This window comes from Engraulis encrasicolus, chromosome 23, assembly GCF_034702125.1.
Source record: "Engraulis encrasicolus isolate BLACKSEA-1 chromosome 23, IST_EnEncr_1.0, whole genome shotgun sequence".
NCBI lineage: Eukaryota > Metazoa > Chordata > Actinopteri > Clupeiformes > Engraulidae > Engraulis > Engraulis encrasicolus.
The window spans coordinates 16758281-16773150 of record NC_085879.1 but is presented as its reverse complement, the minus strand read 5'-3'; the positions used below and the strand labels follow the sequence as shown (position 1 = coordinate 16773150).

Sequence of the window (14870 nt, the reverse complement as noted above, 5' to 3'; positions counted from 1 at the left end):
TATACAGCGACATGCTCAATATGCTTCCGAATTACACCCAATTAAACAGAAACAGTAGACTGGACAGCGGAGTACACAATTGTTTTTTACTTTTAAAAAAATGTTATTTAGACAGGACAGTGAAAAGTTGGACAGGAAACGAGCGGGAGACGGAGAAGGATCTGGAAATGACCTGGGTCGGGAATCGAACCCCGGTCACCCGCATAGCAGTGCAGTGCCCAGCCAACGAAGCCACGGCTGGGCCAGGAGTACACAATTGTAATGGCTAGGTACACCAATGGAAAGGTTTGAACACAGAGAACTGTCATTAATTTCAATGGCTACAACATTCACACAGGAATCACAAAACAGGTTTGATGTTCACCAAAATGTTTATTATATTCAAAATATGCTTTCCAGATCTATCTGATGTGTACAAATAAAAATGCCATGTTATTTTCATTGACCTTTTGAAAATGCATTCATTTCTTTTGCCTCACAAATACGGACGATTATGTCTACAAAAGAAATGTCACTAAAGACACAACAGACAATTATGCAGTGAAACTTTAAATGGCCTGTTTAAAAGCTATTAACAATGTACAGTGATACTGCACATATTCAGCACAAAGGGCTGCACATGTATGCTGAGCTCTGATAGCGGGCACATGTGCCACACATAACCAAATTAGAAAAATGAAGAGTAAATCAATGACAGCTCACAGCTTTTATATCAGTTTACAATGCTGTGTACAATGCTGAGTATGTTGTGAGTTCGCAGCCATGGCAGTGTTAAGTTCAATCAATGCAAAACAAACAAAGAGACGAGTTACAACGAGTTTGCTGAATGTCTTAAAAGTATTGTAAAGTACAGTATGCTCTCGTCAGAACCTGTACTCCCCCAAAAACAATACACCACCAAAGATGTGAAATGCAATGCGTTCCTCATTTCTGTTCTTTGCCTTTTGTCTTTCTGTACACCATCTCTCTGAAGCTGGACAGAATCTTGCTCTCCCTCTTCCGCCTCTCCTCCTGGTTGAAGGACGCCAGCGCTCTCTTCTCGTCTGCGCTGTAAATCTGGTTTTCCTTTCTCAGACGCACGGCCTCCATGCGGCGATGTCTGAGGAGGTTATAGTCGTGTTATTGACCAATCACAACTGACAGCATAAAAACTTCTCCCACACCGGATAACACACAAACATAAACCTACATAAATAATGACCTCTATGCAATATTGCAGGGGTGGCCAACCAGTCGGAGACCAAGAGCCACATTTTGTAATGTGTCACAGCAAAGAGCCACATCGGCACACAAACATCACGCGGGCATATAAAGATGCGCCCACCAAGATGGGCATCACCCATCCTTCTCGCACCACAGACCAGAATAGGCTACACAACCATCTCTTCTTTTCTCACACAGACACAGACACAGACACACACACACACACACACACACACACACACACACACACACACACACACACACACACACACACACACACACAAAGTGTCAGATTGATGTTACACTCCAACTTAATGGCCTGACTACAATCCTGAATATAAGATAACCCCCCCCCCTTTTTTTTTACTGCTTCAATTGTTTGGGGGAAAAGGGTTTTTCAAGATAAAATTGTTGTTGCATAATTTCCATGAGCACTCTTTATAACAGAGCACGAAGTAACGCGGCACAGAGATTCTCCGCCTCTCTTAGCTCATTCGGGGGTTAGGCGCACAGGCACCGCTTTCTTGCGCTCCGATGATCATTGGATGTCTGACGACACCATCCAAAACAAGGTGGTTCGTCAAATCGCCGTTCATTTTACACATTAATGTTTCAGCGGGTGCTGCAGTCGGCCAGGGGAAAACCCAAAGTTTTCTTTTTGAGACTAAACTGAGCGCGGACAAGCGACAAGTGGATTGAAATTGTTTCCCACCTGCACGCTGTCTGCCCGCACCGCTTTGACAATGGCTGATAGACCACGGCCGACATTCACAGCGAAAACCAGGATAGAACATTATGTATGGCGCTATTTTGTCTATAGCCCGCGAAAATAAGACTATTTTAAACCAAAAACATAATTTCACATTCGGGTCAATAGCCATGAACACTCCTCCTAACAGAGCGCCGAGCTGGCTACGCAGGACAGAGATTCTCGGCGCATCTCTGCTCCAGACCTTTCTCTTCACATAGTTTGCACATTTATAACCGCCATATCCGAGCGATAGAATCTACAAATATGGACAGCACATTTTCTTATTGAGGAGTGATGGCCAAATCTTTCAGGTTAAAACATTTTTGCCGCTATGTTGTCTAGTCAGCGAAAGACGCGGTTTTGAAAGCGCTATTTTTAGAACATAGGCTTAAATCACGTCTTGTATTTGCAGTAACAAATGTCACGCACCAACGTGATCAATCAGGACACATTTAGGCAAGGCCTTCTGTAGTACCAAGACCACAGGACACGTATTTGCCATCAACTTTGTGCGCGCAATTCCAATGCATATTTTCTATAAGACGTATAGCCTAAACACAAACTTGGACATGAACGCAAGAGCCGCAAGTCACCAGGCAAAGAGCCGCATGCGGCTCGAGAGCCGCGGGTTAGCCACCTTTGCAATATTGTAATTTGTTTATGTATATAATACACAGTATTTGTAAAAAAAATCCACAAAAAATGTCAACTGTAAAAATGCAATATGTGCAAAAAAAAAACATGTACCTGCTACCGCTCATGACATAGCCAGACATTTCAAATGTGGCGATTTCGTCGCTGGTCAGTCCGATTTCACCTCTTCTTGGGATACGCTTTCCTGCCTTCACGTACTCCGCCATGGCAGCACCCTCACCGGGTAGGAGAGCATGTCCGAAACTAACATGAGAAAAGGAAACGACAATAATATGTTTATCTTTTTTTTTCATTTCTTATTCATTTCTTTATTATTTCAATTATTTTTGTGTCTGAAATGTTTTGTTAGAGTGTAGGTATGAATGAGTTTGTAATGTGTACTACTACTGCAAAAAGTTACTACTACTAATTTAGCATTTTCCTAGACAAAGTGTTTGTGGTCTTGTTTGGTCAAAACAAGACCAAGTGTTTTGAAATGTGGTCAAATTGGACAACTTTATTTGTCCAATTTGTTGAATGGAAGTCATTATAATACACTTTGCTGATGCTTTTGTCTGTATGTGGGTACAGGGTATTAGTTACAATCCCTGGAGCAATGCAAAATTTGGTGCTTAGCTCAAGGGCCCGTATGAGTGAGCAAACTGTAATAGACATTTGAAACTCTCATGGGCCAATTTAAATGACATGGGCCCCCAGGTTCTTTGATTTGACACCTGTGGCGTAATGGAAGAGCAACTCACTCCAGGGGCCTGTCGTCCTGGGCCAGGTGTGTGAGCGGCGTCTCGGGGCCCACCAGGACCTCACTGTTCTTCTCCACCCACACGGCATTGTCCAGGTCCTCGTCGTCTGATTGGTCGCTGCTGCTGCTGTCGCTGCTGGACTCCTTGCGGCTCTTCTTGGCCTTCTTCTTCTTGGCCTTGGACTTCCTGTTTATTGACAACGACAACAATAAATAATAAACAATTATCAATCAAAGGATTTACATTAGACTTACTCCAGTATATTGATAATGACAACAAGAGCAATCAGAGATGGCAACCAGGGGAGTGTTCAAGAAACATGGTAAAGTGATAAAACTGTTGCCAAGGAAAACTACAGGAGGTGGTAAACCTGCTAATAGATAACCCACAGCCATAAAGTAAAGAAAATGAAGGTTTTTCTACTACTGTATAAGACAATTACCACAAGGTTAACTTAACCAGGCTAAGTTAAGTTAACTGAGCCAGGTTCTTCGAATACCCCCCTGGCCAATGGTGAGATTCATGTGATTTTTTTTTGGTTGGCACAACCACAGACACTATGGACAGGCAGAGAAATACACAGATGCACAACCAGACAAACAGATAAATAGACAAGACATGTATACTGAAAGATTGGGCATATGGTGTACAGTGTGCGTATGGATTGACACCTCTGCATAGGGGGGAAAGGGTCATGCCATGTCAATCACATGCCCTCCCCAGATGACCCTCTCCAATTTGCCTGATATCTCACATACAGGTACCTTTTGATGTCAATTGAAAGACAGTATTAGCATCCTACGTCTAACGGTTGTGGAGATTAGGCCACCCAAAGTTTGTGTGCGAGTTCCCAAATATGATGGAAAATCAATTATAACTCCAAAAGCATACATAGTTTCCAAGATCTGGAACCCCAAAATGTCAAGATTCTTCATTCTGCCTTTAACAAATTTGTCCACAAATAAAAGGTATGCTATTAGTAGTACATCATCTGATAGACATGGTCATATTGAGGGGGCATGGCGATTTTTAGGCCTGCATCTTCCTTCAAACTAAAACTAGAGGTGTCAAAATCTGCTTGTAGATTTTGTAAGCATTTCACAGGCTTGAAAAGTGGGCGTGGCACCCAAACTTTGGAGGGCCTAATCTCCACAACCGTCAGACATAGGATGGTAATACTTGGGATTCTTTCATCAATTACATCAAAGGGTACCTCTATGCGAGGTATCAGGCAAATCAGGGAGGGTGACCTGGGGAGATTCTAGGGAATCGTGTTAACTGACATGGAATGACCCAAAAGCATTTTCTATAAGTGGCTACATACTTCTTGCTTTTCTTCTTCTTTTTCTTCTTTTTCACTTCTTCTTCTGCTGCAAAACAAATGAACAAACTTCAATGTTCAAGTTCAATCACAATTCATTCATAGGATCAATTTATCAGTACCTAAAACAACCGATATGGCAACATTACGTACCTTCCGATCCACTTTCTGATTCGCTGTCGTCCTCTGAGTGTTTCTTGCTCTTCTTCTTCTTTGACTTCTTTTTCTTCTTCTTTGACTTCTTTTTCTTCTCTGTTTAACCAAATGATGTATGAGTAGGGGATCAATGTAAACAACAGCACAATCTCAATGTTTGAAAAAAGAAAAAGAAAGAAAGAAATATTCTACCGTCAGAACTGTCAGAGTTACTGTTCTTGGGTTCTTCTTCAACTGGGGTGTGTTCGTCTGAGCTATGATGAATACAAGATCAAATATTATGTTAGATCCACAATATTATATTATTACTTTTAAAATAAATGCTTCATTAAACCATCAGACCAAGGGGGAATTCTGCAAAAGCTAGGGTTAGTCACTTACAAGTGGTAAATTTACTCATAGAAGTACCCTTTCAGTCTGCTTTGCCAGAAGCCCCACTATTATAGTTAACTTTTGCTGAGTAAATTTCATCTCCTTGCAAAACACCCATAACAGGTTTCCTCAGGGGTACACTAAGAACATGGTTAAGTGATAAACCAGGCTTAGATAATCTACAGGAAGTGTTAAATCTGTTAATAGATATACCTGCAGGCATCATTTAGTTAAGAAAATGAGGACACTTACTCTGGCTCTCTCACTCTTGGTGAAAATCCCCAGACCTCGCTGGCTCCAAGTTCACCTATTCGTTCTCTCTCCTGCAAACGCCTAGAAAGACCAAAACAAACACATGCAATGCAATGAGAATACAAAAAGAAGCTCAGACATACATAGATATACAATCAATGGCATGTACACACTGCTCAGGGTTTAACTGCTATTCAGAGACCTAGTTCACCCGACAGATTACCATTCAACATTATAATACACACAAGTTGAACCATATTGACATTCATATAAAATAGACAAAGAGGTAGACACAACTTACTGGATGTGTACCATTGGGTTACCCAAACCGGGATTAATATCAATACCCTGCCTGCACTGTGCACACACACACAATACACGGGTTCTCAGTGTTTATCAACACGATGTTATGAGGAGGGGCAAGACACTGGCAGCCAACCAAGTGGGCTATTTTTTTGACCAATTATTTTTTTCCCAACAATCAGAGGTTGAGTTGTGCGCAGCCAGGTTCGCACAGTCAGGTTATAAACACAATGTAGAACCCGTGTCTAGGACGACTGATTTTATTCTTTATCACCTGGCAATGAATGCTTCCTGGCGTTGACGCTGGGCATCGTCCCTCTGGTCGTAGTATTCCGCTCTCGAGCCACCCCCGTGGCGACTGTCTCTCTGATCAGACCAGGTAGGACGCTCCCTAGATCTGGAGCGGCTCCGTGATCCTCGGAACCTCGGCCTGGCTCTGTGTTTAGAACTAGAGCTGCGCTCCTCTTTCACAAAATAGTTTTCGTATCTCCAGTTCGCCCCAGGACTTGAGTCACGAGAACTTCCACTGCTCGATCGACCGTGGCGCCGTCGGCTGTCTGGGTATTTGTTTTCGGGATACGGACCGTAAGTGTCTTTGTCATAACCGTCTCTCTCCGGCATCTTGGCAAATATTTACGAATTCAAATATGCTTGTGGTAATATCATGTGGAAAGCAGATGGGTAACGAAATGCACTTTGTTAGCACATACCTGCGCCACCACAAGCAACGAGGTACACGGCTTAGAAGATTGCACTAGAACCGTGGTTGTATAGAAATCGACTGTATTTTCCTTACCAATTTTGATATATATCGAATCTTCCTGTCAAATACATGTATCAGAACTAATATTTTAAGTTCATGTACAGACACTGGCTTTCAGCAAAACATCCGCCATGACTGACTGTGAACGTATGCGATGACGACATCAACGTGCGCCTGGCAGGAAATTCGACTTTGTGCCTTTGTAGATCAGAAAGTTGCTAAAAGTTTGACTTATGTCAATTTGGGTTATTTCTGGTGAGGTGAGTAGACATAAATAATTCATTCAAACGCGAGTGTGTAAAAGGGAAATTGCACGTTATTTTGTTTTATCTGATGGGATTTTTTTTGTGGACAGCGGCAAGCACGTGTCTATGCTTTGACTTGTATTTTGGCATACTGTGTCCATTGATGACTGCCCGGAAATAAATGTGTTCAGTGTGTTTTCTTTGCAAAATAATTTTAGAGGCCTGGGGTTCATGGATTTGTGAAAATTATTCTGTACGCAGAATACCAAAATCTCAGTTGATGGAGAGTCCACACATTTAAAGTGAACTTTGTTGTTAATTAAAAACAAAGGCTCACATAGTAATGGTTGATACGAGATACTGTACACAAAGCAACATTTCTCCTTGGTGCAAGTCACTTTGCACATTTATTATAACACAACATAACATAACATATGCTTAACGCAACCTTTACTGTAAGTTATTTGAGGGGCAAATTGTCATTTGGTCACTTCACTGTTACATGAATGAGAATGACAGTTAATTGGCATTAATTAACTTGCGTAGCACGCGTTATCTAAACAAATCGGTAGCTATGCGACTCCTGTTGGCCATACATTGCGTGGCAGGTGTCTTCGACTGGAACAAGAAAGGAAACGTTTTGTTGTCCAAAGCAATATCATCCCTTGCGATTTTTATAGTTGGATGACAGTATAAAGTAAACGGGCTTGGCGTTGCAGGTAAACTATGAATAAAGGCACTTCAATTTTCTTTTGCTTGTTGATAGCAGCTTGTACTTAACCAAAATAAAAGCACAGAAGATAGCTAGCAGCTAGGCCGCAAACTGCGGATGTAGATGAAGTATCATTCACAATCGGTTGTGCTGAATGGAAACCATCCTCAGCTTTGGTTCAGATTCGTGTAGCAAGTCTGGTACAACGTCTATCTGTACAGTGTATTATTTGGTGGCTTGCTTGTTGGCTCCATGCAGCAGTGAACGATAACAGATAAGTTAGATTCTACAGCTGGTAGCCTCTCTCTAACTCTAAAGCTAACACCTAGCATGCTAATGCAAACACAAACAAAGTTTAAGATGGTCAGGAATGGCCCGCCGGACTAGTACCGGTCAGAAACTGATTTTATTTAGTAATTGTATTTAAACTGACTTTCAAGATGAACGTGTGTTTTTGAACGTTTCTCGGTCATGCAATTAAATGAGCGAACCTGCATTGTGTTGGATGCAAGGGCTTGAATTGTAATTGCTTCCGCGCCACCACTATGCTCGTTTTGAAACTGGTAATGACATAGTTGTTAACAAATTGCCCATGAAGCACTCTTTCATCGATATTGAATGGGATCTCAAATTTTAACCTGTGCATTTTGTATTGCCCATAGCCTATTTTATGATGTGGTTTTGTTTTAAAAGATGTGACGTTTGTCATCCTTTGTAATGTTAATGAATCAAGCATAAGCTTATGTAGTGATGTCAGAGCTAATGAATGGTATTATTACATGTGTTGGTCTGTTTGAATGGTAGTGGTCATAGCATGTGCTTTTGCTGGAGTGTGAAAATAATTTTAGGCTATTTGTTTTCTTTCCTTTTTCAGCAGGGATGTCGAGGCTAAAGTTGATTTCAGCAACTGACACCCAGTTTCCTGCGTCAGTGCTGAAGTCTGTCAATGAGCAGAGGAACAGTGGACTATTCTGCGATGTCACCATCATTGTCCAGGATCGCAAATTTAAAGCACACAAGGTCATGTTGTCTGCTTCAAGCACTTACTTTCGACAGCTCTTCTCGGTAGCCGGACAGGTGATTGAGTTAAACTTTATCAAGTCGGAAATATTCGAGGTAATAATAAATTATATTTACACCGCCAAAATCAGCAGAGTCCGGTCTGACAAACTTGAGGACTTGATCGCAGCAGGCCAGATCCTTGGCGTGAAGTTCATAGCCAACCTCGGAGTGCCACTCTCTCAGGTGAAAGGTCTACCTGGCTTGTCAAAAGATTCTGAGGGCAACAGCGGAGCTGGCTCGGAGAAAAATGACTCGAGCACAGAGAACATGCCCATCATCACTGAGTCCTTTTCATTGTCCGCAGAAGAATTCAACCTCACAGGTGGCAGTTCCGAAAAAGACGCGGAAGGAGACAACGACGACATTGTTTTCGTATCAAAATCGGAGCCTGGAAAAGGAGGCCCCAAGAGTCAGCCCTCCGAAATCATAGATGTGGATGCAGAGGAGGGGAGCTGTCCACCAACAAGGAGTGAAAGGCCTACAGAAGGGGGCCAGGATGCTTCAAAAGACAAGAGTCCTGCCACCAGACAAGCGGAGGGAGGGGGGACGCCATCATTCCCAAATTCCCGTCCTGACCCCATCATGTCACCGGAGAGCATCAACAGCGTCCCCGGCTCCCCTCTTGGGTCGTCCAACCACAGCCAACCCACCACGCCGGTCCGAACGAACAGCCTCACACCCCAGCTCCACAGCCCTCCCCTGCCCCACGACGGTCTCCTTGACGTGCCGGGCTGCGTTCAAAAGAAGAAGGTCGCCACCATTCTGGAGCAGTCCTCCGACCAGCAAGGCAAAATTAAGTTGTACGACATTGGCGGTAGCGCCAGAAACAGTCACGGTCAGACTCTCGTCTCGGCCAAAAAGACAATAACGTTAGACAAAGCCTCCGAGATCGACTCCCTGTCGCCAGGTTGCAAGGTGTACGCCAACATCGGCGAGAACACCTACGACATCGTCCCGGTCAAAGACGACCCGGGAGAGGGCGACTCGAGGACCGGCGCCGGGAGGAAGTCTGCTCACGGGGACGACTCTCCTCGCGGCGGCGGGCCTATCAAAAAGAAGGCCAAGACTGAGGCGGAGGACCACTACGAGCTCATCATGGACGGCAAAACCTTCTACGTCTGCGCCGTCTGCAAGCGGCCGTACGTGTGCATCACCAGCCTGCGAAGGCACTTCAACACGCACTCCTGGGAGAAGAAGTACCCGTGCCACTTCTGCGACAAGGTCTTCGCCCTGGCCGAGTACCGCACCAAGCACGAGCTGGGCCACACGGGCGAACGCCGTTACCAGTGCCTGATGTGCAACGAGATGTTCATGAACTACCAGGTGCTCTCGTCGCACTGCAAGACGGTCCACAACCAGGACCCGTCGGGCAGGAAGGAGAAGGACGACACCGAGAACAACCTGTACCGCCTGCTGCCCTGCAAGACCATGCAGTTCAAGCCGTACTCGTACGTGACGGACGACAGCATGGGCGGCATTCCCATCATCAACGAGGATGGTATCGTTCAACACATCAGCCCCGGGAGGTCGCACTTTGACAACCAAGAACTTCAACCCGCAGGGGGTGGTCACCATAAGGTGCTCAGCTGGGACGACATTTTTGTGGAGCCTGAGGCCCACACGCAGCCCGGGGCGGACGCCCGGCCCTTGCCGAACCCTATGCCTCTCCCTCATCGGGCTCCGGGCGGCCGCGGGAATGCCGACCCCTCGTCCGAGTTTGAGTTTGTTATACCAGAGACATACTGAAAAGGGCCTGTCACGGTGATGGAATTTATCGTGATATTTTTTTTAATTTATCATGCGATTAAAGATGGAGTGGTTATTTTTTTTTTGTAGTTCATTTCCAGAATTGATGCTGTCCACTCACAAATGTTATCTTTCTCATGGGCAGTTGTGGCCTAATGGTTAGGGAGGTGGTCTTGAGATCAGAGTGTTGCAGCTTCGAATCCCACCCTAACCTCTCCCTACACCTCCATTCATGACTGAAGTGCTCTTGAGCAAGGCACTTAGCCCCACATTGCTCCAGGGACTGTAACCAATACCCTGTAAAAGAACTGTTAAGTTACTCACTTTGGATAAAAGTGTCTGCTAAGTATAATGTAGTGTAAAGAATATTTACACTACCTCCACCTTCAATTTTGAAGTATTCACACAAAGTATTGGCACTCATCATGAATAGGTGTGTCCTTTCCATCTTAAGTCTGCCATCTTTGTCATGAACATCTGTGGCTGCAAAACCTATTATTCGTTTATTAACTTAACAAATAGTTATGAAAAAAAACGAATTTGTGAATGGGCAGCATATATTTTGGAAATGATAAACTACTAAAATTACAGACTCTACCTTTAAATTGAGTGGGTGCTAATCGTGACAGGCCTCTACACTGAGCCACAGGGGCTTCCTTGCTCTAGGACTGGTGCCTTTTTCTTCCCGTCTCCCTCGTTTCCTTAGACAAGCTCTATATATTTTTGTTGGGGGTCCAGTTTTAGTTTGGAGATTTTGACTGACTGGCAGTAGGACTGAGTATTTGAAGCATGGACAGTGGAGACGCATGAAACCGTGATCGATGTCATGCTACAGGTGTCATCAGTCATTGTCCTCACGTGGAGCTTTGTATTGGTTTATTTTCTGTTTTCAGATTGTAGTGAATTGTCCGAAACAATTCTAAAACGTAATTTAAACGCCATAGTCAAAATTGGAACCAAATGCATTTGCTCCTTGCAGTGTTGCCTCACATTCTCAGTACTGTTGACACTTTCTTACTTTTTATAATTGGTAATGATGTTTTGAATTGTCCAAGAAATCATGAATATCCCAGTATCCTTAATTATGACTTGACGTAATGACTTCTGTTATAACTTGAGTTATTATTTTTTTTCATCCACCACACAGCTAAGTATTTGTACTTCACGTAACCGGTGAAATGTAAGCAAGTGTTCAGATAGTGAAAGCACAGAAAGAGTACAGTGTATTGAACATACTGTAGTTGACCATTACAACTTCAGCAATGTTTTTATTCTCTCCATTCCCTTAGTGAAAAATTAGGATAATATATTTCGATTTTAAAGATGTCCAGCACTGGTTTAAGTGTTTTGTTCCCTGTTATAATGAAAAATTGATGTTCATGTTGAGATTGTGTGAAGATGTTGGAGGAGGATTAGTGTTTAATGTTGCACTTGCTTACCTAATTGGAAATGAAAATAAATATTTAGTGAAAAACGAGCAGAATAGGAAAGGCCTCGTCAGATGTGTAGAATGGGAACGTGTTGTTGTATTTAAACTGAAATGTGAATCAGATTTAAAGAAGTCCTGCCAATTTCAACATGCAATTGTATTGTTCACACTATGACGATTAAAAAAGTAAACAAATCATGCCCCCATTAGAATGGCCAGGATTTTGGAACGGGTTGTACAAAAATGCTGTGTCATCGGGTACTGACAAGTCAAGGGGACGGTGAGCAATACTGCTGCATGTGAAAATTGGCAGTGATTCTCTTTTAACAGAAAAAAAGGGAATACAGAGAGATGGCAAATGTATCTCAGAGGTGGACATCTTGGATTGGGAAAGTAGAAGTCTTGGCACAAGTTTTCCCAACTGTTTGGGTAGAAGGGTAGCTGTAGACTACTAGTTAGTTATGATGAAGATGGTCTTTGGATCAGAGGGTTGCCGGTTCGAATCCCACCTTTAGCTCTCTCTACAGCTCTATCCATGGCTGTAGTGCCCTTGAGTGAGCATCATATCCCACAATGCTCTAGGGATTTTAACCAATACCCTGTACCTAAACTGCAAGTCACTTTGGATAAAAGTGTTAGTGTAATGCAATGTAATAAAATAATCTGCCAGGAGTTTTACTTTCGTCAGTCCAGTTTGCCCGGCTTTTGGGTATCTGTCTGCATTTGCGCAAGTCACAAAGTCTATCCTTTTCCACTCTTCACTAAAAGAAAAGAAAAGAAAGAAACGCTAATATGCTGGTCATATGTCCCATCACTAACTGTACATCAACTGATAAGGATGCCAAAAAGCTGCTTTCTTTTCAGTACCAAGGGGGTTATGTGTTTAATTTGTACAAACAAGGACATTTTCTGTTACTCTTTTTTTATGTTCATTTTTTAATACGAGTATGCTTTGCTCATGCACCCCAAATCATCTTTCTTAGTTTTTTGTTAGTTTTTCTCCCAAATGTCTTGTTGGAATGTAGTTAAATTGAACTGTAAACTGCCATTTTTCTGACATAGTTCTGCTTGGTGATGCTCCATCAGTATGAAATGACTACGTAAGTCTTTCTAACTTCTTTTTATTCTGTATGAAGCAAAACATTAACAACTGTCTACTATTGTGTACATACTTGTACTAAAGACCTTTTTTCCAGTTAACACGTATTTCTTTTTGAAATGTATTTATTAGGTCTTAGTGCTATACAGAATAAATTTCATCTCCAACCCAGTAACAAGGCCTTTTGGTTTCATTTTTATACTGACTATAGCGTTGCAAGCCAGACTGACGTAAAATTAATTGTCTGGCACCGGACCATTGGCACACTGAGGGTTGTTAATAACAATAGTTATTATCCTCATAATAATAATAATTATTATTAAAATAATAATAATTATAATTATTATTACAAACTGAAGGTTGTTGAACCAACATTTGGTGTTAAAACTGCTTAACTGCCGCCTTTGCTAAGCCCTCCCTAATGACTCACTGCAGACACTGTACAAATAAAAAACAAACATGACACTTTTTTTTCCCGCTAGGATTCTGTAGTTTTACTATTGGCTTTCAAGCTCTCCATTGCCCAATCCAAACTGTCCACTTGTTCAGTGTATGGGATACAAAATAATGCCACCTCACCTCTTGGTGGACTGAAGATTAAAGTAGTGTACATGTCATACAGGGCAGCCTGATCTCAGAATTCCATGAAATGAACACGGAGGCTTGGGGCCCGTTTGACCATCAGGGAACGCACCTCTGTGACACCATCAAGGAATTTTGGCAAAACTGCCACGGATTTTGTCATAATGGGCCGTCAATACCATGTGGTCGACAATATAATAATCTATTGATATTGAGGTTGTTAGTAACTTCTCATACACTATCAACAACTTCAATCAAATTCATGAATGGGGAGCTTTGGAAATGGACCTACTAACATTACATACTAGGTTTTAAGGTTGCATATAGATGACTGATCATGGACCATCTTTCTTGTGTCCATTGTACACAATATCAGGGACAGAGCTACAGGGGGGTGAGCATGGCATTTGCCCCTGGCCCAGGGCCCTCTTATATTGGAGGTGGTGCCCTATTATGACCTTAGCAGACCATGTGGGGAACCTTATCAGGGTGATTCTCACGAAGCTAAAAAAATCAATGGCAATGAGGTTTTAATGGTTAAATATGACAGGGATTCTTTTGATAATATACATTACTGTAGAGCAAGACGTGTACTTTCTGGCACACTAGTTCATTTAAAAAAAAAATATTTTTATTTTCCACTTTTTATGCATTTTATAGGCAAATTCTCATTACCGAAATGTGTCCCGACCAAAATTTCTGGTCTTTGAATTAGGTTAAAACATAATAAAAAAAATAAAAATACGTAAATGACACTACAAGAGCGTTGGTCTATGTCTGAAGTTTCATTAAGTGTTCCTTGTTGGCAAATTAAATAATGAACACTAATGAATATTTCAAGAAAAGATCGTGTCCCCAAGTTTTTCTTCTCATTACCGCAATATATTTCAGAGCTACAATTAAAAGCCATCAGAATTTCAATATGAGCTGAAACTACCTACAATTGATGTGTACCAACAGGAGATTCAAGATGGCTACATGATTAGTCAGCCTTATTGTTTGTGCCTGTAAAATGTCACAATTTGTCTCAAAAATATGCAAATACGACAAATGTGGTTCTCATTACCGAAATTAGTCAATATTTCAAATGAAAAAAGATTTTTTCATTTTAAACTTGCTTGGTAATAGGGTATTCCTTTTCAGAATTCAACAATGGTCATGAATTAGCTATGTCATAATTACTCAAGTTACAGTTAGCATTATTGTGCTGAGCCATCTCATTACCGCAATACACATTCTCATTACCGCAATGTTTTAAGTACCTTTCGGTAATGAGGATTGTCAATTTCGGTAATGAGACTCTATGGTGATTTACATTTAGAATATATTTTCATGACATATATCCATTTCGCTTTTTATTTATTTACATTTTTAAACATGCAACTGCAACCTTAAATACAAATTATATTTTTGCAGTATAAATATTGTCACTATGTCACTTAGTTACAGTTAAAGCACTTGATGAAAGTGTTAAGTGACA

General features: G+C 42.0%; 2 protein-coding genes across 4 annotated transcripts; one reads left to right on the top strand and one right to left on the bottom strand.

Annotated features, from left to right (window-relative positions):
• Nucleotides 1-352: 352 nt before the first annotated feature.
• Nucleotides 353-6685, bottom strand: nkap (NFKB activating protein). Of its 2 annotated transcripts, none has more exons than XM_063190179.1 (8): nt 6027-6685; nt 5450-5530; nt 5018-5079; nt 4823-4921; nt 4673-4718; nt 3349-3534; nt 2702-2851; nt 353-1099 (listed from the first exon to the last, which is right to left on the bottom strand). In XM_063190179.1, exons 1-8 carry the CDS (start codon nt 6371-6373, stop codon nt 925-927), a joined length of 1146 nt encoding a protein of 381 aa, XP_063046249.1. In that variant the 5' UTR covers nt 6374-6685; the 3' UTR covers nt 353-924. The 2 variants fall into 2 exon arrangements, with proteins under 2 accessions (XP_063046249.1, XP_063046250.1); XM_063190180.1 differs by having other exon boundaries at nt 4673-4715.
• Nucleotides 6686-7369: 684 nt separating this feature from the next.
• Nucleotides 7370-13030, top strand: zbtb33 (zinc finger and BTB domain containing 33). 2 transcript variants are annotated; one of them, XM_063190178.1, is made up of 2 exons: nt 7370-7479; nt 8350-13030. In XM_063190178.1, the coding sequence occupies exon 2, from the start codon at nt 8352-8354 to the stop codon at nt 10278-10280; it is 1929 nt and encodes a 642-aa protein (XP_063046248.1). In that variant the 5' UTR covers nt 7370-7479; nt 8350-8351; the 3' UTR covers nt 10281-13030. The 2 variants fall into 2 exon arrangements, with proteins under 2 accessions (XP_063046248.1, XP_063046247.1); XM_063190177.1 differs by having other exon boundaries at nt 8347-13030.
• The last annotated feature ends 1840 nt before the right edge of the window (nt 13031-14870 follow it).

Excerpts from the sequence above, each read along its gene's own strand:
- nkap (XM_063190179.1), bottom strand. The coding sequence starts at position 6,373 with ATGCCGGAGAGAGACGGTTATGACAAAGACACTTACGGTCCGTATCCC. Across the intron at positions 4,922-5,017 it reads TAACTCTGACAGTTCTGACG|AGAAGAAAAAGAAGTCAAAG; the intron begins GTAGAATATTTC and ends TTGGTTAAACAG. Across the intron at positions 2,852-3,348 it reads CAGGACGACAGGCCCCTGGA|TTTCGGACATGCTCTCCTAC; the intron begins GTGAGTTGCTCT and ends TTCTCATGTTAG.
- zbtb33 (XM_063190178.1), top strand. The coding sequence starts at position 8,352 with ATGTCGAGGCTAAAGTTGATTTCAGCAACTGACACCCAGTTTCCTGCG.